The following is a 24,382-nucleotide window of genomic DNA, read 5'->3' as shown; positions in this document are numbered from 1 at the left end:
CTTTCTACTTCATTCAACTCCTACTCCGCCTTCTCATTCCCCTCCTTGGACAATAGATACCGCAATCTCCCCTTCCTGACGCTGTCAATAGCTTTCAATAACAATGAAATAGCACCGGGTCCATCCCATCATTGATTAAGACATGGCCTCGGTTAGGATTGTTTTTTTTGTTATTACAGCAATCTGCTTCTTGGTAATAGCCAATCACATGGCTCCTGTGAAATACAGTGCTGCCATGATATGTTGGCTATTGATTTGATTGACCGCACCTGAGGACTCGCCACTTTGTCTGGGCTCGATCAATACACCATTACGCTCACACCTATTTATGTCCTGGCATAAACACACAGGTTCAGATGCCTCACACACGCTTAGGTGAAGATTCAATTAACAAAGCGAATGCTGGTGTGGGAAAACAACAGCAGCAGACAGAAGAATGGATCACGCTGCAGCACAGAACACAGCAGTGGGCCTTTGACATATCGCTCTCATGTTAGGAATAATCAGCTGCTGCATAGCGAGTCTCTGTTGTACATGCAGGCATCACACGCACACACACACACACACACACGCACACACAGCATCAACATAGAAAACATTATTTGATGTTGTCTGAGCACATACAACCCTGCCTCTCCTCCACGCTGCGCTTCAGCATCAATAATGAGAGCAACACAGTCAGCTTCACGGTACGGCCACACAGGTGGAAAATGTCACATGCGCGTTCACACACTTGCCCCCAGTTTACACAACAAACCCAGGACTGGGAGCTATGTTCAAAATGATGGAAAGAAAGGGGCGTCAGCAATGAGATAGAGAGGAGGGAATACTACTGTACTCCCAGCTTGTCCCGTGAGGGGTCGCCACAGCAAATCAACCTTCTCCACTTTGCCCTGTCCTTTGCATCGCCCCCCCCAACACAATCGACTCCCGTGTCCTCCCTCACTACATCCATGTATCGTCTCCTGGGTCGACCTCTAGCCCTGTTCCCTGGCAGTTCCATCCTCAGCATCCTTCTACTGATATAGTCCCCGTCTCTCCTCTGGACATGTCCAAACCATCAAAGTCTGGTCTCTCTGACCTTGTCTCCAAAACATCTAACCTTCACTGTCCCTCTTATTGTCTCATTTCTAATCCTATCCAACCTGGTCACTCTGAAGGAGAACCTCAGCATCTTCATCTCCTCCACTTCTAGCTCCGCCTCCCGTCTTTTCCTCAGAGCCGCTGTCTCTAAGCCGTCCATCATGGCTGGCCTCACCACTGTCTTGTAGACCTTTCCTTTCATCCTCGCTGACACTGTCCTATCACAGAGCACATCTGATACTTTCCTCCACCGCTCCAGCCTGTCTGCACACAATATAGAGAGGTGGAAAAGAAACTGCGGAAAAAAATTATCATTTATGAGTTCAGATGAGGGATTTAAACTTTTTAGATATCATGAGCCTCGAACATCAAAGCTAAAGATCTCAAAGGGAAACTGAAAAACAAAAGAAAGCCGGATGTAAGTCAAACGAATGTTTATTCCAGCCAAACCCCATATCAACTTGTCAGGGTCAAAGGTCAGCCTCCTCCAGCTCCTCCAGCTCCTCCAGCTTTCATTTGTTTCAGGCTCAAGGGTCAATTGAGGGCTGTGAACTGATCCTCTCATCTGTCTTTCATGCTTGTCTCAGACTCGCAGCAGTGAACCACAGGATTGAAACATTTCTATGTCAACAGTGCCCATCGCCATTGCCACCATCTTCTCCTCGCCTCTGCCACCATCCATCCCTTCATCTCTCCATCTTTTCACATCCCGTGGCAGGTTGTCAGTCAGAGGCAGTCTAGTTTGTCATCCTTGAGAATGCTGCTCAGCACAAGCGAAGCCCAGCTGAGTTAGCTTTGTGTGCACTTTAAAAAATTTTTTTTTTATACGCGTCTGCCGTTTAGAGGTGGTGGGGGGGTTATGTTATGGAAAGCTTCAAAGGTGCGTTCAGGCGTGGGAGCTTGTTGACTGAATGGTTGTCTTTGTACTTGTGTGCCTTTCTGTGTGCGTTTATTTCACCTTCATGAATGTAACGCTCATAAATATGTGCGTGTGTTTGTACATTTTCGATGCCTGAGCCGACTGCTGTGATGCTTTCTTTGAACTGCTAGATGTATGTTCAAGGCCGAATCCCACCGCTGAGACTTTAATAGAAATGTGTGCGCTGTATTTTATTAGACACGCTGTATGCATGGGAATGGCCTACAGTGAACATCTTCGTAGGAAAGTGTAAAAGTCTATTGAATGTGATGTCAAATCACAAAGCAGGTGCTTTCACTACATGGAAATGTGACAGAACAAATGGAAGATGAACTGCGGGACATCTTAAAGAGGAGGAGAATGATGACATGTCCTCTAAAGGGCAGTGTGTCCTCCTCTCCTACAGGTGGTGGCACAGGCAGCCAGCAGACCGTTCTCCATGAGGAGCAGTAGAAGATGCCGGCTCTGCCAGCACTGTTGCTGTCAATACACTTCCTCTCCTTCCTCCTAGTCACCATGCCGCCACGCTCCCTCAGTCAAGCCCCCGTGCTCTCATCCGTTCGCATGGGTAAGTACCGGTAACCGACCATCCCACCGCCATAACTACGACTGAGTCCAAAACTTTCGCAGCTGTCTTAATGTGGGTTGTTGTTTTTCTAGCCTTCTTTGGTGCATTAAATGTTAAAAAAGAAAGAAGGAAACATCCTGGGAGGGATTAGCAGATGCAATCTTAAAGGAATTATATAAATCTTTATAATTTACTGCATTTATTGTGACTCTGCGTAAACATTAATCAAACAGAATGTTACAATCCCATAATGCTTTTGATGTCGTATTCAATGCCAAACAGTACAAAGATTATACATCCAAGCCACATTCCCCATCCCTTGTTGGAAAAAGAACAATCTCGCCATGTTGAATAAAGTGAAAATGTGTTACATCATAAAATTTAATCAACATTTTCATTGCCAAAGCTTTTTAAGCTTCTCAATGGCAAATGAATAATATTAAATAAATAAAAAACCATCAGGGTGATCATGTAACCCCGTCCAACTCTTGTTGGCAAAGTCAGTAATTACAGACAATCCACTGATTAAGATGAGCTGTATCGAATACTCATATTTCCCAAATGCCACACAATTCCTTTCATTTGTGATAATGAACGAGGTTGAATCTATAAATTCCTTCACCAATTGGTGATTGCGCTTCCACTGTCAGCTCCCATCTCACTGCCTTCCATTTTCTCCTCTGCCTCTCCAGCGGCAATCCTGGATGATCAGTCTGTGTGTGGGCGTGGGGAGCGGCTGGCGTTGGCCCTGGCCAGGGAGAACATCAACAGCATCATGGAGGGTCCGGCCCGTGCCCGAGTGGAGGTGGACATATATGAGCTGCAAAAGGACTCCCAGTACGACACCACAGACACCAGTGAGTGGGGCCGATACACACCGAAGCAGAACAGACCCTACCACCAATCAGAGGGTGATCAAGTACCAATTAGAGACCCACTGACTAATCAGCATTGGAAAAAACGTGTCCACTAAAAATACCAGTAGAGGCAATTAATAATATGGTATTTCAATATTTATAATGGCCGGTGCACTGAAGATCAGCTCCTGGTTTTATTCGAGTTACGGAGGTCATTCAGAGCCTGCAAATCTCTGCCAAGGCTGATCGTTGTCTGTCTCACCTGAATTGAGAGTCCACCGCTACGAAGACTTTGGGTCATCCCTAACGTTTGGCACATGGAAAGCAGCTGTTCCACTGATGTGCTTTCCAAAATGTAATCACCTGTCCCTTTCCTCGATGTCTATCACTAACAGAAGTGTCATGAAAATCTGTCTATATCTCTTGAATGAAATGGCTGCCCACAGTGTTCTCACAACGTCAAAGAAAGTGAAAAGAAGAAAAAAAAAAAAACATGTCCAAGGACACAGATGCCCCCGCTACTAGGAAAAACTCCATTTATGCTAATGCAGATAGACGACAACCGCTGTCTGAGCTAAAATGATAGCAGAATGACATGAAAATGGCCTCGGAAGAAATGTGTCTGAAAATGTAAATTAAGCAAATTGAAGAAACCAGTCATTTTATGCACATCCGCAAAGCTTGTGTGCAAATTCACTGAAATGCATCCAGCAGTATGAGAGGAGGAATGGATAGAACCTTATTCCATTACATTCGAATGATCGGCCATATAGAAAAGGGCAGCCTTGCAGGCCCCTGACCTTTCAACCAAATGTAATAAAAACATCTGTTTGGTAGTTTATACATAATAAATGTTAATGATAAAAAATAAAATGCCCTGTGGTGATTCTGCCTCTCCATCCAGATCCACAAATTCAATGATTTCTTCCCTCCCACATGCCCAACCCTCTGACCCAGTTTAATGAAACCCCAGCTAATGGTCAAACAACCAAATAACAAATAAACAAATAAAAAAGGAAAAGGAAAAGAAAAACACTAAATTGTTCCATTTTCTTCTATGGGCATGTAGTAAAAACTGCCTTTTGGTCACCACCACTTTCATGTGATTAGGAACCAGTAAAGCCTTCATGCTGATTAGTTTGCATGTCATTGGAGGCTGGTAATGGGCCAGTAAGTCCATCTCATTATAATTAGAGGACCACTGCCCTCTAGTAACAGCTTGAACTGTCTGCTTTGCAGGGCCACGTCAAAGACAAATAATCAAATACTAATAGAGACCAGGCCAGCAGAAAGCAGCATTACCCAACAGAAGCTGCTGTGTTGATTTGTATTGATAAGCAGCATTAAAACTGCATGTTTTGAGTCCATAAAGCAAAATAAAAATCAACGCTGGGAGTCGGTGAGGAGACAGAGACTCCCTGCTCCTATTCTAATAGGTCACTGACTCTGCCACGAGCTACTGGCATCTATGTGTGCTTGAGAAGGATTTGTATATGCATGCTTGAGTTGCATGCATGCATGTTTGTGTGCATGCGTGTGTAGGTGTGTGTGTGTCCTTGACCAGCAGGCAGGAGACTCTGTCAGGCTTGTTCGCTCACAGCGATTTTTGGTCTCTGGATCAGAGAGCTCATCATCTTACAGCTGCAGCTGTCTGAGGCACACTAGTATGCATCTATTCATACATGCAGCACACACAAACCAGCGCACGTAAACCCCGTCTACAGATCATACAGTCACAGTGCGAGCATATGCACGTGCACACATGGAAATGTATGCACTCACAGCAGAAGGAACTGTAGGGGAGGATTCATTGGGATGCATTAATATACAAACCGAGTACACGAGCATGAGGAGCTTTATGACTATCATGACAACACTGGCAGCATTTATCATGTAGGTACATATCAAGAGAAAGGATCCAACGGCACATAATTACTCCTGTATGAAAGGATGAAGGCCCTGAATGCATTCTTCTATGTCATTCACAAATGGACTATTCAAGTATCTCAGCTTCAAGTCTGGTCAGTCAGTCTGTCAGATCCAGCATCTAGAAACCAAACCCCACTGCCACATTGGTTTATTCATGAGAGTTAAAAAACAAAAAGGACGTTTTAACCTTTCCTGATCTTTGCAAGGTTTCAAATAAAGAGACAATACCTGAGTCTGACCTTTTTATGCATTCATAAGGGATGGAAAATGAAAAGAAAAAAGTCAAAAATCTAAACAAATCAAAAAATAAAATAAAGGTAAACATGGTGATTGTGTCAAACAAAAAGCACAAAGGGTCCTTTAATGGTACCCCCCCCCCCCCTGTGCTAACATTACAGGGATAATGGTATTTACTGTAATAGAGAAATGTGTAAATTAATGGTAAATTAATTATATGGCAGGTGTCTTATAATATATATAGAAAAAAAAGTGTTTCGTTTTCACAGCAGTATAAATCCCCCCCCCCCCTACTGTATGCCACCTCTGTGGTGCCATGAAAGTGGAAGGAATTTTTGTGTCGATGCTCAGTGTTTATTTTCCATTTGCCCCCGCAGTGTGTCAGATTCTACCCAAAGGCGTCGTCTCTGTGATAGGTCCTGCCTCCAGCCCCGCCTCTGGCTCTACTGTCAGTCACATCTGTGGCGAGAAAGAGGTGAGTAAAGAAGAGTAAACCAGATGCAACAAGGTGGGAAAATGTTTCTGCTTTACATGTGCCTACAGTCATATGCACGTGTTCTCCTTCTGTCAGATTCCTCATGTAAAGATCGGACCAGAAGAAACTCCCCGTTTGCCGTACCTGCGTTTCGCTTCTGTCACTCTGTACCCTAGCAACGAGGACCTGAGCCTGGCCATAGGAGCCATCTTGCGCTCTTTGAGTTACCCCTCAGCAAGCCTGGTGTGCGCCAAGGCCGAGTGTGAGTACACGTGCATCCTGTTTTATCCTAACAGAGCGCATCATACGTGACTGCATGTCTGTATTTGTGTTGAGGCGGGTGTGAATGCATCAAGTTGTGTCCTGACAGACGGAACCACTGACTGTATATGTGTGTGTGTGTGTGTGCAAATGTCCTCTGTAGGAGTGTTGGAACATTCACACTCTCTGCATGGACATGACTGTTTTGCACCTTTGGACATTTATTTTTGCAGTCTGATCGTAAAGTTCTGTCTGTTGTCAGGGTTCAGAACATGCCTCACGCTGCAGCCTTCCTGTTTGTTACTCACGCTCCTGCACCGAGCCATCTCTGAGGGTTCTTAAGACAAATCATATTTATAAATGTTTGTCGATATGAAATGCTCTCCAGAATGGAAAGAAAGAAGATTTAATTTTAAAGACACTCAGGGCTTAATCATGAGCCCTTTTTTATTTTTGTTTTGAAAGAGTGCATTATTGATTTTCATTTTTTATTTGTAATGCACTATCCTATCCAGAGCTGCAGGATTTAAAAGCTAAGGTTAGATGTTGTTCTGGTAAACACAAACACAGCTTTGTGTGTACATGATAGGACACAATATGTTGCTGTGAGCCTTGAGGTCAAATTTCTTCTTGTCTTTTTGTTCCATTCCTGAATGAAACTGTGTTGTTGGGAAGATGCTGACTTCTCACGCCAGCTACGTTAAATGATAGATGAACTAAAGCCTGTAAATACCTATCAAAGGAGTGTTAAAAAAAATGTTTTGACAAAGAAAAACTCCTGGTGGGCTTGTCATCATTGAATAGAGCGTTGAAATGACGGCAGACATGTTGTTTTCAGCAATGATGACCAGCTGGTCGATGAGAGCCTGACAGACCTGATTGTTCCTGAGGCCTAAGAGATCAAGCTTTAACCAGCAGGCCGGTTGAGGGATGTGTGTGCAATATATTTGACTTGCAGGTGACCCCATACAGGGTTCATCACTCTGACACTGACCTACTTTGGCTGTATGTACTATCTATCATCATGGAGCTGGTTGCCATGACTGCAGAATAGGTGCAAACTGCCATTCAGCGCACAACTTGCTCTGCACGCTGAGCGATCGTACAAACTGTGTGCCGTGGATGTGTTTTTCATTCTGTGAGCTGATTTGTGCGTGAATTCATCTCTACATGTGTGCGTGGGATTTAAGGTGTGCTCTCATGTGGTCCTTCAGAGGTACATTGTGCGCTGTGCAGTACCAGCATTATTATTGTAGTTCTTTTGTGCGCCTCTGTGTGGAGCGTTGCACTCAAGTTAAGGACATATTCTCTCTTTTTGTGGCAGTGATGCACAAAGACACACAAGTCATTGACACTCGCTGTGCACTCATCCTGATTAAGTAACACATTTAAAATGTGTCTTTTTTCTTTTAAACTACAGAAGAAAGGGATTTAATCTAATTCAACCCTTTTTGTTCCTCAAGTGGCAGATCATGGATATCCCGTTCAAATGGAGATTTTTTGGGTAATTTCAGACATATCTTTCTCTCACTATGCTATGCCCGGGTCACTATGTGTTATCCAAGCCTAATTCCATTATGCAGTTTTCATGAGATGGATGAGGTGAAGGACGTATGAGCAGGGGGGTGGCTGGTGGCGGAATAGGAGCAGGATGGATAGCGACAGAGAGCGGTAACTGGAGCACGGAGCTGAGGCAAATGGCATGGAAGGGGTAGCGCTTACGTTTGAGAGACGGGATCTGTGAAAACAGGAGCGTGAGAGAGGGGAGAAGAGGAAGCTGTAAAGTGTATTGATTTTTCTCCTCAAACTAATTAAAGCTGTAGCCCGGTTCACTGATTACCCCACTGCTTACGGGGCCTTTCTCTCGCTGTGTGGCTCTGTGTACTGCCGCTCTGCTTCCCTCGCTCCATCCCTCCTCTCCCTCTCCCTATCCCTTCCATCCCCAGATGCCTAACCCGCCTCTTATTTACATAGCTAGGAGTGCTTTACTGTGGAATTACAATCAGGAAGCAGCAGGGTGCACATTCTAGTGAGGCTCGTTCCGTGAACAAAGTCAAGTGAGTCTTGACTGCCATTGTTATATTTATTTTCAAGGGGGCTGCACTCGGAGTGGGCGGATTGCCGTAAATACTGCATTTGTGGATTTTTGCTCCCAAAGTCCGGCTCCTGTTTGACAAATCGTTGCTTCCCCGTTTTTTTTTTAGGCTTTAGTACAGATGCATACAGTTTTTAAAGATGTGGCCAAAATGAGGCTCGGATTTTTCTGTGTGCATCATGACAGTTAAATCTAGATGTAAAATATAAGGCTCAAAGGTGTTCTATTTAGTGCTGCTAATATTCGTGGCTGTGTTTTGAGATCAGTGTGATAGACTTGTATGCATTGATATTCAAACGGTGGCGCTCACCATTGCTGAGGTACGGGCGCTGGTAGACTTTCACTCTTCTATCCAATAAACAACTCAATTTGACTGCACTTGCCCAAATACAGCAATAGTTACCTGAGGAGTAGAGCGAGACATGAATCCCCTTGTGTGAAACAAGCCTGGTGATCAGTGGGCCATAAAAACTCTCACTCTGATTAACAGAATATGTGATGCAGGTGGGTTAAATATGTCCCGAGAGCAGAAACAACAAGAACATCACTGCCATTTGTCCCATTTATGCACAGCAGTTTAATTTCAACTCACTGAACACACACCCACACCCACACACACATGCACGATCTAATGTTAATTCATGTTCTCTCCTTCTACACATCCAAAAGGTCACACACACAGTGCATCTCCCGAAACTGAATTAGGTGAAGTCCCCTTGATAAATCTTGAGGTGCAGCCGTAAAAACGGATGGAGATTTGCATGATATCAAAACCGGCGTGCGCGTCATGAGCTGTGAATCAGCCTGTGTGGACACATCTTACATCCGATTGGCTCTTTAAATAGCAGAAAGAAGACGTTGACTTCAGACCAAATTCTTAAGGGTCAATGGCGTAATCGCTTTCCACTGACTCAAGAGAGCAATGCGCCTGAGCACATCTTATTTCAAGACCAACAAGCCCACGGGCACACAGACGGGTACATTTGCTGCTTACTCAATGTGAGCGCCAGGGATGAACATGACATCCTCCTGTGTGACAACTAGCGATGACACTTGGGCTGCACTTCGCGCTGTTTGCTGCCGGTTGTAAGACAGAGCCGGTGTTTCCTGTGTCGTTCCATTGTGTGATTTTTACAAATTTAAATACGATAAAATGGTCCAGCCTAAAAGATTCATGTCGAGTCAAGCAATCCATCTCCCTCACTATGCAAAATGTAAGGTGTTCTATAAATGGCCACATGGTAGCATTAGTCACTGCACAAATCGGTTTCCTCTTGCAGTGACGGCTCTATAGTTCTTCCTCTGCTAACAAAGTTTGTCGACTTTATGTTGAGATATTCTCTTAGGGAGCAACGTAATATGGTACTGAATATAAAACCTCCCTGACAGAGGTCATAATAGATAAGCAGAGGCCCTCCTGGGAGAAACAGTGAATTCTTAATGTAATCTCCATAGAAACTTATTTTTCATTTCCGTGGGGATGTGAAAAGGCGCCGGGGGATATGGAGAAACCATCCATCACATTTTGCAAATATATATTTCTATAAAACCACAAACTGCAGATCATACATTTTGGAAATATTACCTGAGCCCACTGAAATCGACATTGATATGCAGCTTGCCTCTGCTTTGACTCCGCCTCAGGCCTGCTGAGATTGGAGGAACTTGTGCGTCGCTTCCTCATCTCTCGGGAGACGCTGTCAATCAGGATGCTCGACGACAGCCTGGACCCTACGCCGCTGCTGAAGGAGATCCGTGACGACAAAGTGGCCACCATCATCATTGACGCCAATGCCTCTGTCTCCTATCTCATCCTCAAGAAGGTCAGCTCTCAAACATCAATACTTCCCTCGGAGTGTTACTCCATACGCACAGCAGCACTCTGGGATTTTCTCAGTCAAGAAAGACATGCAAAACTTACTTATTGTATCTGTAAAATAAAATTCTTCACAGGGTGCACATTTGTTGTGTAACCAAATACAATTTTTACCTTTAGTGACCTCCGAGTATATTTTTTTATTCATGTCTATCAACAGCAATCATGAAAGTATTTGATAAAAGAACATTTTGCAGTGATGTGGGGCAGATGTTTTCCCAGGCATATTCTTAGAATGCTGATAGGCAGCACAGTGAGTCATAGTTTAATGCATATGGTTTATTTCCACCGAGCACATCGGGGCGGCTGTTCGCCCTCAGCACAATGTCCTAGTGTTAGCATGGTGATATAAAACTGTGATTAACGTATGCTCTCTCTCCCTCCTCCTCTCTTCTCCCATATTTTTCCACATCTTTGTCCCCCAACTGCCCCCTTTGCGCCGTCTCAATAACTCTCCTCCTTTGCCCTGCCGCTCTTTCCCTCAACCAACCCGTCCACGTCTTCCCCGATGCTCCCTCTCTCCGCATTCTGCCACATTCTCGCCCTCTCTTTCTATTTGCCTTACAGGCGTCAGAGCTGGGGATGACATCACCGTTTTACAAGTACATCCTCACCACCATGGTAAGAGCTTACCCTTTTTTTTTACCTTCTCTACTCCTCAGAGTGTTATCTATTTATTTTTGCTCGTATGTTTTAGTTGTCTGGTGTGTATATTCCTGTGAAAACCCACTTCCATCAACCTCTCACCCTTTTCTTTCCTAGTTGTCTTTATCCTTTTCACTCCTCACGTCAGATATTAGATGTTGTCTCTTTTTCAATCCTTTTAAGATTCAATACACTGTCAATGCCATCACTCACCTGACTCTCTCTCTCTACTCGTCAACCTCCTTTCCAGGACTTCCCTCTGCTGAGACTGGAAGATATAGTGGATGAGCAGTCCAACATTGTGGGTTTCTCCATGTTTAACACCACCCATCCCTTCTATTTGGAGTTCATCAGGAGCCTCAACCTCTCTTGGAGGGAGGGCTGTGACCTAACGTACCCCGGGCCCGCGGTCAGTCTCAGCTTTGTCTGCCTGCCATGTAACACGAAGCCACTTTATTCCTCACCCTTATTTATGGAGCCGTTAAAGAGACTCAGTTCTTTGCTTATATTTAATAGGTATTGACGTATCCATCTGTGTTTCCTCCCCACTGGTTTGCTTTTACCTCACATCTCCTCTCTCTTTCCTCTGACTTGCTCTTTTTTCTTCCCTCTATCCCTACTGACCATTCGATCATGTGTGCTTGTACCTCTCTCCTCCCTTGACTCATTGTCTTTCCTCACTTTGTCTTTCCCTCCCCATCCCTACCTCTACCCCCCCCCACCGTATTGCTGTTGTTTGCTCTCCTCCTTCCACAGCTCTCATCTGCGCTGATGTTTGATGCGGTGCATGTGGTGGTGGGGGCAGTGAGGGAACTGAACCGCAGTCAGGAAATCGGAGTGAAGCCGCTCAGCTGCACCTCGCCTCAGATCTGGCAACACGGGACCAGTCTGATGAACTACCTGCGGATGGTGAGAGATTCGTGGAAAGCGAGAGCATGCATCGGAAAGTCACTTTCTTGAATGCACGCTTACACATACGTGATGAGAAATAACACCTTTAAGTCTAGGGTTAATTAAAGTTTTATATTTGAGGTGTGCACTTCTATTCTCATCAGCTCTGCCTGTTATCATTATATAAACTGATTCTCTTTTACTCCCCTGCAGCTAGCAATTATTTCACTATCGACTTAAGTATAAATACTCCAGAAAGAAGATGTTAAAATCAATCAGAATGTCATAAAAATAAACGGTAGAAAATAGTTATTATTATAAAAAAGACATTTTCAAAAAGCCATCGATTACATGATCAAACAATTATCAAATAAATTGCAGTATTAAGCACCAGGTTTTTGCAGTCCCCCTTCAGAGGACATCTCAGTCCAACAGTCCTGATATTTTTACTTTATGATGACAAAATAAGAAAATACCGTAAAACTTCAATTAAGGATAAAGAATCAGAACAAATGTTCCATTTTTGCTTAAAAGACATTAAAAATAACACTTGCCAATTGAATTATTGATCACTGACTGCAGGGTAGACACATTATTTATGAGACTCATCTCATGTTGCATGTAATGTCTGTCTCTTGTCGTCCGTTTGTCATCTCATCTCTGGTCATCTTTGTCTCTTTCATCGACGACCCGCTGACAAGGGATCCCGAGAACCATCCTTCATTTCCTCAACCGCATGACATCTGCCTTTGTTAGTCAGCGTCATGCTGCGCCCCATCTTCAGCGCTGTGCCATTCATCATGTGTCTCGCTCACTGGAGAGAGGCACCGGGGTTTGGGTGAGGCAGAGGTGTAGTTCTGAGTCTAATTAGGACGCTGGCGACTCGTTTTGTGGCTCCTCTCTGTCTGATAGTCAGTTTATCCCTGTCGAACTAAAGCTGATGCCTGTTTGGTTCAGCCTCTCTCTCTCTTTGTTTATTTCCCCTGCTGTCTTTTTCATTCTAATCGCTCTAGACTGTTCCTGTTAATCATGATGGATTGATAGACTTGTTTTCATTTATTTACTTCCCATTCATTGCATCTATCTAATCGTCTCCTTTTCTTATCTTTCCATATCAGCTTGAGCTCTCCTTACCTCACTTTGTGCCTCTGCCTGTCAGGTGGAGTATGATGGCCTGACGGGGCGTGTGGAGTTCAACAGCAAAGGTCAGAGGACCAACTATACCCTACGGATCCTGGAGAAACACAGAGGAGGCCACAAAGAGGTCAGGGGTCACCTGTTATCACAGAGCAGCCAGGTCATATTGCCCACACTGTTGGTTACAGGCCATTCTTCTGATTTCACACATTTCACAGGCTCCCTCAGTAGTTGATGTCTGATATGTTTCACCTGACGGCACTGTAGCGTAGCCTGCCATCCGATGCAGGTCATCCAGTGGCTGACAATATCTGGTGGTTATTTCACCAGCGGCTCCATCACAGTTCCATTCATTTTGTTTTTATTTCATTAAACTGGATTTTTTTTCATTTTGGGTACAGTGTAGTTTTATTCTTTGGCTTCATGGATATTCCTCGATTATTTTTCTTCTCATCTTGTTTTCTGACCTAAATGCTTCCAAACATGAGTTGATTTATCTTCTTCCCTCAGCTACAAACATACAGCTATGACATAAAAATGTTGTCAGTGTTAGCAATTGACCTCGAGCTCAGTACATGGTGTACATTGTGTGCAAGGCGGCTCTACAGCTCTGCTCATCTTATAGACTTACAGTGTCTGGATTTACATGAAGCCATAATGAAGTTTATTTTTTGGACATAAATGAAGAAAATTGAATATTTCTGATCATGTTCAATTACGTTACCCTGACAGCGGCACTCCGCTATCTTTGCTCAAATAAACTACTGGTCATAGCGAATCACTTCGAGCTGAGGCTGAAGAAAGCAAAAGAGTGTTTTTGTTCTTAAGAGGAGTTGTGTCTGTTTTGCTTTAAAGGTTTTTGGTCTGAACAAAAATTGCCTTCTTTACTACTCTTCAAATTCTGTTGGTTTTTTTTTTTTTTTTTGCTGGCGCAAGCTGTTAAGGGTAGCTGCGTCAAGTTGGAAATAAAGATCAAACGCTTCAATTCATTAGGACTATTTTTGGTGAATCTTTCATCAATGCTGACTCAATAAACATTAGAACAAAAGGCGATGGAAATTAATCAGCGCATTTTCAAAGCCAGGTTTAAATGCATCACTTGCAAATCCAGACTGAGGGAATGATGTCCCGGTTCACTGACACCTTCTCATCCACCCTTAAAGTGTCTTGCTGTCTTTGCTGTACTCTCTCTTAGGCCAATTGCCTTCCGCGCTACCGCTAAATGCCACCTGATAACCTATTTAAATCTAGATGTTAACTCAGGGGGAGCGCGGGTTTGTGATAATTATCATTTTAACACTAACTGACTCTAGCGTGGCAGCAACCACACTGTTTGAAGGCCGCGGTGTTGCACGGAGAAAAGATTACTTAAATGTCACTGGGGGGATAAAATGTGTGTGTCAAAAAACTGTAATTCTTTCTGAGGCATTGCTACCTCTTCCTTCACCTATTGAAAGATGTACTGTAATACTTCAGAACGAAGCGGCTCTATGAGCTGTGGTTCTACCCCAGCACGTCGGTCGGGTCATGATCACACACTTAAGCACTTAAGCGACTTCACAGTCGCTATAAAATGGAAATACGACATGTGACCTGTTACTTTCTGCAATTTAAGAAAGGTGTTAGTAAAACGAAAAATAGACCTGGCAATGAAATGCCTGATTGTGAATGCTCACCGTCTCATCCCGGCTCAGTGAGCTGCCTGTAAATGGAACTTCTTTAAATGCATGTTGCCGCAGGTACGACTCCGATGGGAGCAATTAAATCACTGTGCTTATGCTGTATGCAACAGAATGGATACCAAAGCAAAGTGTTAAATGATCAGCATGCAAAGACACTCTCCAAATTACACCAATAGCGCTGCTGCACCCGCCGAATTAGTACTTGTAAGGCTTGCTACAACCGTTGCAGCGGAGTCAGAGCTCAACAGTAAATTATTCACCCAACAAGAGTAATTGATTTTCTTCCCCTCTCTCTTCTTTGCTAGATCGGTCTTTGGTATTCCAACAACACTCTGGCAATGAACTCCACCAGTCTGGATATTAACGTCTCAGAGACACTGGCAAACAAGACGCTCATTGTCACCACCATACTGGTAAGGTCACAGTTCCCTTCTGGACCGCCATGCTGATGAGGTCAGGCTTGGTTTTGTGTTGCTGTGCAGACTGTGTCGCAGCTCATGCTGCGATGTGGTCTGTCTGCTAATTCTGCTGTCACCGCGGCTGTCATAGCAACTGACGGCGCACTTAGTGAGAGGCGTTGCTAAATTCAGTTTGCTCACATCCCTGTCATCAGGCTAGAATTTGTTTTCTCTGGGTTTCTATGCAGAATGTTGTATCAGGAAATCAATGGAGCCCTGGTATCATGATGCTTCATCACTGTCACATTTATCTGAGGTGTAAAAACACCTGGTTTAGTGTATTTGTCTGAGTCTACCGGTTTCATTGTCTAAAATCTGCAGCCAATTTTTTTTTTATTGAGTGTTCCTGCATCTTAACTGAGGACATTCAAACATTATGGTAGAGACGCAAAAACTGCAATGAATAATAATAATAATAATAATGTAAGCCATGAAATCTGTCAGAGCGTTTATACAGAAGCCAAAACGTTCTTTCAGTCCAGAGTTTTGGTACAGCTCCAAAAAACAATTCATTCTACAATCCCATTGATGAAACGGTGAATATAATCTATTTATTAGAGTGGGCTGCGTCGAAAGCATTAGCAATGACAGACTAATAGCATCCCTCTGACCCATTTCACTGTACGTTGTGTTTTATTTTAATGTTTTATTATAATTTATTACTGTCTTTATGTTTGCTGTAAGGTGACCTCGGACACCCATACATTTTGTTTATTGTTATTATTATTTGTTTATGCTGATATATTTATAAAATATTTCAAACTATTGAATGCAAAGATTGATGCTCTCAACTCTTGCTAGTAAATGTGAAGCCAGCAGCCCGTTAGCTTATTTTTGCACTAAGACAGGACTGCATGTCTTAAACGTACGAGTGACGATTTGGGGACACCAAAAACATTTGGGAAGCGGCTCCGCCATGCATCAAATAGAACAAAGCTAGCTTCTTAAGCCTCTTTCTAAGCCTTGTGGAAGCTCGACTTCCCTTGTCCTCGCTGTGAGAGTGATGTTGGTTTATTTCCAACACTTAATCTCACACGTCAGTCAAGAAGTCCTATTCAGATAAAGGTTTGGATTGAAACCCTTCGTATTTTCCTCGTGTTCAGGAGAACCCATATGTGATGCGCAAGGACAGCTATCAGGACTTCCAGGGCAACGACCAATATGAGGGTTTCTGCGTCGACATGCTGAGGGAGCTGGCAGACCTCTTGAAATTCTCCTTTAGGATCAAGCTGGTGGACGACGGGCTTTACGGCGCTCCAGAGCCCAACGGCACTTGGACTGGCATGGTTGGAGAGCTAATCAACAGGGTGAGCACCCGGTGCTGTCTCTCTAGAAACACATCATGTTTCAGCGAGTGTCTCCAACACACACACGCACACACACACACATATTCAGGCTGAATAGCCCCAAACCACAAGTCTACTGTAACTTCCCATGTCTCAAATTGCCCTCAGAGGGGAGTTATGCGCTTATCTAGGACAAAAGCCGACTTTATAATTCCCCGAAAGAGAGTGGTAGCGTCGCCTAAATGTGTCTGTACCATCTTTACTCCCAGTAACCGTTTTCCTTCCCGTTCTGCTCCCCCCCCCGTTCTCTTCCTGTCCAAGCTGACACTGGTTGAATCTGGTTAATGAGACCCCCCCCCTCCTCTTTGCTTAATTACCGCACAGTACACTTCAGTTAGACGGTGGGCTTCACGTGGGCCCCCGCCACACTGTTTGCTCCCCCTGCACATCTTCGCCCTCCTTGCCCTCTCTACTGCTTGATCACTCAGCTCTAATTAGCAGCCCATGTTCATCAATTAGCTTTTAATGGAAGAGATGAAGGGGAAGCGGAGCGAGCGGAGACCTGCAGGGGCTTCTGCAGGTGGAACGACCAGCCACCCAGTGCTTGCATGCAATTAGTCTCATTAAGATGGTGGAAGGGGCAGGGTGCATGTGGGTTTGGTTTCCCTCATCACTTCAAGAGCATCGTCAAACAGGAAGTCAAATATTTTCTACAAACAGAGCTCTCATCCACCCAGGATAGCTTCGGATGGGTATTTTTTTTTTTGGCCCAGCTTTGTCACCTCTTATTGTTTCCCCGCTCACTCTCCTCCACTACCTTCATCTGTCTCTCGCCACCATGACGATCTATCTGCCCATCTATCTCTGTCAATCTTGCAGAAAGCAGATCTTGCCGTGGCAGGTTTCACCATCACATCAGAGAGAGAGAAGGTTATCGACTTCTCTAAGCCTTTCATGACCCTGGGGATCAGCATCTTGTACAGAGTTCAACTGGTGAGGCTGTTACCCGAGGGCCGGGCGCTGCTCAAAGGATCTTGTGTTGGATTTAATTTGTTTTGTTTGCGCTCCTTTTGAAGCGCCGGCTCACACAGAAGACAGGCTACACTTATTAGACACGTCTCAAAGACTCAGTGACTATTGTGCAAAAGCTGATCTAATCCTGGAATCTGAGGGTTGTCATCATATGCGCCCGTCCACAATGAAATGTATAGGTGTCATTTGAATTTCCTGCTCTGTGACTGAGTGACTGTTGCAGCTTTACTTTGATAACGAGGTTCTGAGCGGAAGCCAGACGTGCTTCAGCGTTAGCCATTGTGAAACAGAGCGTTTATGGATTGTAACATTAGCGTATAAAAGCTGCAGGCTTGCAATAGGAGTGCAGTGAAGGACACTGCCCTCCTGTGGTGCAGCGAGGACATCCTTTGACTGGCGCCTTGTTTTCTCACGGGCCTTTCTGTTTTTCTATATTTCGCTACTTGGCTTCCTCTTCCTTTTCTCTCTTTATTTCCAGGGTCGCAAACCGGGTTACTTCTCCTTCCTCGATCCCTTCTCGCCGGCTGTCTGGCTCTTCATGCTGCTTGCATACCTGGCTGTCAGCTGTGTGCTCTTCCTGGCTGCAAGGTCCGTACCTTACATCCCATCATATTGACAGTCTGCAGGTGACATCAGTCTCCTGTCACATAAGGAATCATATTACTTGTTTAACCTACCACAGACAGCTTGACAGGGATCGAATGATTAGTGATGACTTGATTGATATGGCAGAAGTACATTGCTGTACAACACAGCAGTTTGACATCAAGGTCATGGCACTGTACCTGTGTTTGCCCACACAGGCTGAGCCCCTATGAGTGGTACAACCCACACCCGTGTCTGCGAGAACGCAGGGACATGCTGGAGAACCAGTACACGCTGGGAAACAGCCTGTGGTTCCCTGTTGGAGGCTTCATGCAGCAGGGATCAGAGATAATGCCCAGAGCTCTGTCCACCAGATGTGTTAGCGGGGTGTGGTGAGTTTGTGCCATGTGCTGGCCATTCTTACAGCTGGGATTTTTTAAACTGGGAAAAAAAGTAACAAAACATTATTCTAATCTGATTATTTTTAATGCATTCTGATTATTTTTAAAAGCAAATGTTACATTAAATTTACATGTTGCCAAAATAACAACAACAACAATAAAAGTCATCTACATTAAATTAATGATAAATCCAGTGAAGCAGGAGGGCAGTCTGTGCATTAAGTTCGACAATGATAGAATTTTGCACACAGATTTGACTTGCAAAGCGGTGGCTAACTAATTTCATCATTAGCTCGAAAGAGCATATCTGCTCTTTCGAGCTACTGACATTCACATTTTGAATTTTAAGCACAAAGCCATCATCATTTATAGGCAACCTGTCAAGAAAACAATGCAAAAACCTTCTCTTCACAGAAACGCCATGGCAGCTTGATAATTTTCCTTTGGCAACAGAGTGATTGTGAATAAGACGTGCATAGAAAAAAAAATCACTCACAGCAAAGGAGATAAAGAGCAGGGGGGGAGCAGGGGAATGAGCAATTTACACTGAGTTTAGCAAGCTATGGCAAAGGAATTATTATTAAGTGCTGTTCCTCTTCAAGTGCGTTTTTTGACGAAGGAAAGGTCAGAAGAGAGCCTCATCTGTGAGGTAGTGATTCAGACTGAGCCATTAACATTTCCTGGCCATTACAGACAAATCAGTGAACAGAACTGAATTACTTGACGGACTATCTTTCCTCTGATAGGTGGGCGTTCACTCTCATCATCATCTCCTCCTACACGGCCAACCTTGCAGCCTTTCTGACCGTGCAGAGGATGGAGGTTCCCATCGAGTCTCCGGACGACTTGGCCGACCAGACCAACATTGAGTACGGCACCATCCACGGCGGGAGCACCATGACGTTCTTCATGGTGCGGTCGCTTGTGTGTGTGTGGGGGGGATTTTTGAATGGGTATTTGTGGTCACCTGTATTAATATGCATATGCTGAATTGATTTTCAATTTGCTGTGAAATTAGAAAACTTCCTGTGTTGCATTCATTGAACCAATATTTGCTGCCTCTGTGTTTGCATGTGTGATTTAATGCAGCCTTTTAATTGTAACTGCTGCGCCTGGAGTGGGCAATCGTTCTCACGTTTGCGACTGTGTCTCTGAGTTGCTCTGCTGTTTTCTTTATGGCTGTTTGTGTTTGAGTTAAGTGGCTGACTGCCTGTGTTTACTCATGAGATCGCTTCTGGCATCTGTGTCGGCATCTGTGTTTGTCATAGAAAGATAGTGAGAGAGAGAGTGTGTGTTTATGTTTGTGTGTAGGTGTGTTTGTATATAAGAGTGTGTGTCGGTGAGTGCGTAAAAATCCATTAATTTGTTTACTTGTTTGCATGCATGAGCACTGGCTACATGCCAAAATAGTGACTTTGTGTTTTTGCGTTGTCATGGCGTTTGTCCATTTTGAGGATAAAAGGCAGAGCTGTTTATTTTGAGCCAGTTTGAATGCTAGAGTATATTAATCCACACACGGTACACAGACTTTCTTCTCACAGACAATACGCAGTGTAATTGTACACCTTCAACACGTAATCCTGTTTTGATTGGTGCAGAACCACCTCCCGTGTGCCGGTTCACCTCCATCTGTGTGAGATGATGCATCCGATGCAGCATTCTGAGTGAAAAATCTCTATCCTTGATTCGCATTTCTTTTCATCTCTCTATAGTCTTTCCTCTCATTTTCCCTGGCTATGCCATTGATCTAAGGCTTGTAATTTTTCACCTTTTCTTTTTATATGTGTGTAGTTAAAAGCAAAAACATTTCTTTTGTGCAAACTATTTCCCCAAACTAAATCCCACAAGAGCATCTTAAGCAGCTCAAGGCAAGTAGAGGTCGCGTCTCTGACCTTTTTTTGTACTAAATGTACTATAAATGTCGGTGACAAAGGGACTGAACAATTTTAACGCTGCAGTAATGAGTAAAAGTATGATTTTCTTTTGAATGTGGAAAAAAAGCATTAACAAACTTACTCTGTTGCAGTGATCTGTGTAATCTGCTCTTATGTGCTTTACTGCAAACCGCTGACGAGTCTAGTTTACCGATAAACGTTGTATACATTGGACGTTTCTTCTTCTACTTCTATCAAGGGTGCTTTCCTTTTACATCTTTCCTCTTTCATTTTGATTTCTATGTGATTTTGACTGATGATGGGAGGTCGCGTTGGAGGCCGGACACGCCTGGAACCCGTGATTAATTCCCATTGTTGATCCCTTTCTCCTGCAGAATTCTCGTTACCAGACCTACCAGCGGATGTGGAACTACATGAACTCCAAGCAGCCCAGTGTATTTGTGAAAAGCACCGAGGAGGGCATCGCCCGCGTGGTCGGCTCCAAGTACGCCTTCCTGATGGAGAGCACCATGAACGAGTACCACCGCGGCCTCAACTGTAATCTCACACAGATAGGGGGCCTGCTGGACACCAAGGGCTATGGCATCGGCATGCCACTGGGTAATAGTACTACTACTGATGCTTTAAGCAAAGAACGTGTTAGAAATAGCTTGAATGAACTGATATTTAATAACTACTGTAATCTTAACCTATTTTAATTCTTATTCACTGATAGTGATACGTTTCAGGAGTCAGGAACTCAAAATAGAAACTTATTTCCAATTTCTGGCTAAAATCTTTCCGTTCTATTCCATTTCCTGCATGGCACACTTCAATCCTATCTGACCAGCTGCTGCGCCGCTGGCTCTGGATGTAATCTCACTCTTTATCTCTCACTAATCCTATCGTTATTCTTTCAGACTATTTCTCACTTGTAGCCATTGAGAGTTTTCTCCTGTTATTCCTTTACTGATGCTTTCCTTATTTCACGTTTCCCCTCCTTGTGCTTTGAAACAGTAACCTCTCTTGTTTGAGCTCTTTCGCTGCCAACCTAGTCCACTTGCTCTCATCCTGATTTACTCTCATTTACCAGGGTCTCCGTTCAGAGATGAGATCACGCTGGCCATCCTCCAGCTGCAGGAGAATAACAGGCTGGAGATACTGAAGAGGAGGTGGTGGGAGGGAGGCCAGTGTCCTAAGGAGGAGGACCACCGTGCCAAGGGTCAGTCGACCACAGCAGTTTGTCTCCTTGGCCCGCCTTCTCTGCAATTTGCCCAATAATTGTCCACTGCTCTTCCTGTAATCCAGCTACTGCTTAATGCCCTTCTGAAGGGTCCTTAGCACAACCTACCATTCCTAATGTTTGTCTCAGTTGATGAGTAATAGGATTGTTATTACAGTGAGTACAACTGTTCATGTATGTGTTAAATGCATTTCTGCTTCCAAGTCGACGCAAAAGGCCTCAGCATTTATTCCCTCGATGAAAACCTATTTTGAAAATGTTTTGGTTTAATAATAATAATTATAAAAAAAAGATTTCCTGCTTGTATTTTCAGCTTCATTGACCTGTTCCAAGTTTCTTTCACGAGACAGAATTTTGTCAGACGTCGTCCGGCTTTGGTTCCTGCCGTTTACCCGCGTCTGACCTCTTTCAGGTCTGGGCATGGAGAACATTGGGGGCATCTTTGTGGTGCTGATCTGTGGCCTCATTATTGCCGTGTTTGTGGCCATCATGGAGTTCGTATGGTCGACGCGCCGCGCCGCAGAGACCGATGAGGTATGCCCCCATACCTGCCCTCGCCGACCCCACGGACACACCCCAGTAGGTTCCCGTTTCATCCCGCCAGCCCTTCTGATTTTGTTGTTTTGTGTGTGTGCGCGTGCGCGAGAGAACGAGTCGATTCTCATCTTTCGCTTCTATTTGTGTGCTCTAACTTTTGAGGTTGAACACGTGCATGTGACATGAGAGGAATGTTACGTATGTGATCCTGAACTGCTGTAATGTCCCAAATGTATACAACAAATAGAGACTTTGCTTTCACTTTGCATGTCCTGGTGCTTTGAACTCACTGGCCACTTTAAATGTTTGCTGTTTACCAGAATGGCCCTTTGTTTGTGAGCTAAATTCGATGGTATGGATAAGCAATATTGAGAAATGGCAATATTTGCTTGCATAAAGAGATAGTGTGATCTTTTTTCCCCCGGCATTAAATGTCATGTTGTGTCTTCTTTTACATGCCTCACATGTCTGCTGGTATTCTTCGTTTGCATTTCTTGGATTACTCACGTCATGCCTGTCTCTCTCTCAAACACACACGTCCTCTCATCAGTGTCTGCCCTCTGACAGCGACTACTGTTTCTGTTTATGTGAGCACATGACTTTTTATTATGATTTCACCGAGAATGTATATGTTTGTTCTGCTGATGCACTTTGTTTGTCATGTGTACAAATGACAAAATGGTCATTATACCGGAATGAGAGTGTCACTGTGATTGTGTGGAGGCGTGCACAGCTGTCGCACCGTGTGTACACGTGCACTTGAGTTTTGCGGGGCTGCCTGTCTTTGCATAGTGCCGTTGTTCTAAACAACATTTGTGTGTTTTGTGTGTATGGGTTGTAATAACTCTCTCTGCTCCTTGGATATTCTCCCATCTCTGTCCATCTTCACCCCCCCCCCCCCCCCCCATCCCCTCATCACTCCTTCCTGTTTTGCTGTTCCTTTTGATTTCCTTGTTTTCCCTCTGCTCTCCTATTTATGTAATGCCTTACCACTTGTTCTGCTGCCTGCCTACTTCGTGTCTGTGCCCCCCCCCACCCTATCTTTTTTTCCCCTCCTTCCCTTCCGTCTTTTCCTCCCCCTTTCTCCTTCAGGTGTCTGTCTGTCAGGAGATGATTACGGAGTTCCGAAACGCCGTCTCTTGTAAGAAGAGCTCCCGTATGCGACGCCGTCGGCCCCTCAGCAGCGCAGCGGCCTTGCGCCACCCCACGCGTGTAGCTTTGGGGGCCCCTCGCCCGCTGCGCCTGGTCAGGGAGATGCGCCTAAGCAACGGCAAGCTCTACAGTGGAGCTGGTCCACTGACAGGAGGCGCTGGAGGCGGAGGAGGTGGCGCCGGAGGGGTGGGGTCTGCTGATCTGGGACCTGGGCCACAGCGACTCCTAGATGATCCACTAGGGGCCAACATCACCCCACCTCCACCTCCACCTGCACCTACCCCGATCATACTCCCCAGTCGCAGCTGTTCTCACGTGCGAATCTGCCAGGAGTGCCGGAGGATCCAGAGCCTGAGATCGAACAGCAGCATAGCATCAACCACAATGAGAAGACCACCTTCATCAGCGCCCCTACCCAGGCTACCCCTGCCCCCGGCCGCCTCCTCATCCAACACAGACAGTGAGGGTGGCGGGGGGCCCAGCCCAGGACGTCTACAGCACAGCCCTCCACCTCATGCCTCGCGACCTATTCCACCTCCACAGAACAGCAACAGCACAGACCTACTGGATGAGCAGGACTGAGACCAGAAGCAGGTGAGAGGACTTTTGGGGTGGGGGGGGGGGGGGGGGGGGGGATTTGTGCTGCTGAGAGAGAACACTGCTCGTTTCCGTACGAAAGACGGGAGAGGTGGAGGAAAAACGTCCACAAAGTCAGCTGATTGAGGATGAGATGACCTTTAAAAGGTGATTAAATATAAAAAGCACTTTCCTCCAGCTGAGCTTCAGGCCTACATCTTAAGAAGGGGCTACAAGCACGCTGTGAGATGATGGATGGAACCTGAATTTCACATGACGTGATGATGATGTCCACTGGACACATTCGTCTCTCGTTACTTTCCTCTCGTCTCACCCATACGTCTGTGGGCAGTGGTTTTCTTCCACAGACACTTTCCTGGAAGCCAACCCCTCTAGTACAGCGAAGCCTTGTGGAGGTCAAGCTATATCCGTATGTGATTTAAAACTAAGCAACTAAAAGACTTCAGCAAATTATTTCCTGTTGTTTTTTTTGTTTTTGTCTTGTTTTGTTACAATTGTTAAAAGTGGGAATTAAACGCAGACTATATACGACAATATGGTGGATTGTAAAATTACAGCTAAT

The 24,382-nt window shown here is 44.7% G+C and overlaps 1 protein-coding gene across 1 annotated transcript; it reads left to right on the top strand.

Moving 5' to 3' along the window:
* Positions 1–2,458: 2,458 nt before the first annotated feature.
* On the top strand, positions 2,459–23,805 carry grik5 (glutamate receptor, ionotropic, kainate 5). Its single transcript, XM_068756522.1, has 19 exons — positions 2,459–2,570; positions 3,263–3,427; positions 5,971–6,068; positions 6,165–6,330; positions 10,069–10,247; positions 10,868–10,921; positions 11,196–11,354; positions 11,702–11,854; positions 12,996–13,100; positions 14,961–15,068; positions 16,217–16,420; positions 17,279–17,392; positions 17,910–18,019; positions 18,235–18,408; positions 19,164–19,329; positions 20,687–20,912; positions 21,385–21,513; positions 21,947–22,113; positions 23,164–23,805. The coding sequence occupies exons 1-19, from the start codon at positions 2,459–2,461 to the stop codon at positions 23,803–23,805; spliced, it is 3,231 nt and encodes a 1,076-aa protein (XP_068612623.1).
* Positions 23,806–24,382: the final 577 nt, after the last annotated feature.

The sequence above is a fragment of the Brachionichthys hirsutus genome, chromosome 3, assembly GCF_040956055.1.
Source record: "Brachionichthys hirsutus isolate HB-005 chromosome 3, CSIRO-AGI_Bhir_v1, whole genome shotgun sequence".
In the NCBI taxonomy this organism is placed as follows: Eukaryota; Metazoa; Chordata; class Actinopteri; order Lophiiformes; family Brachionichthyidae; genus Brachionichthys; species Brachionichthys hirsutus.
Note: the sequence above shows the minus strand (reverse complement) of the source record. Positions and strands in the feature narration are given on the sequence as shown.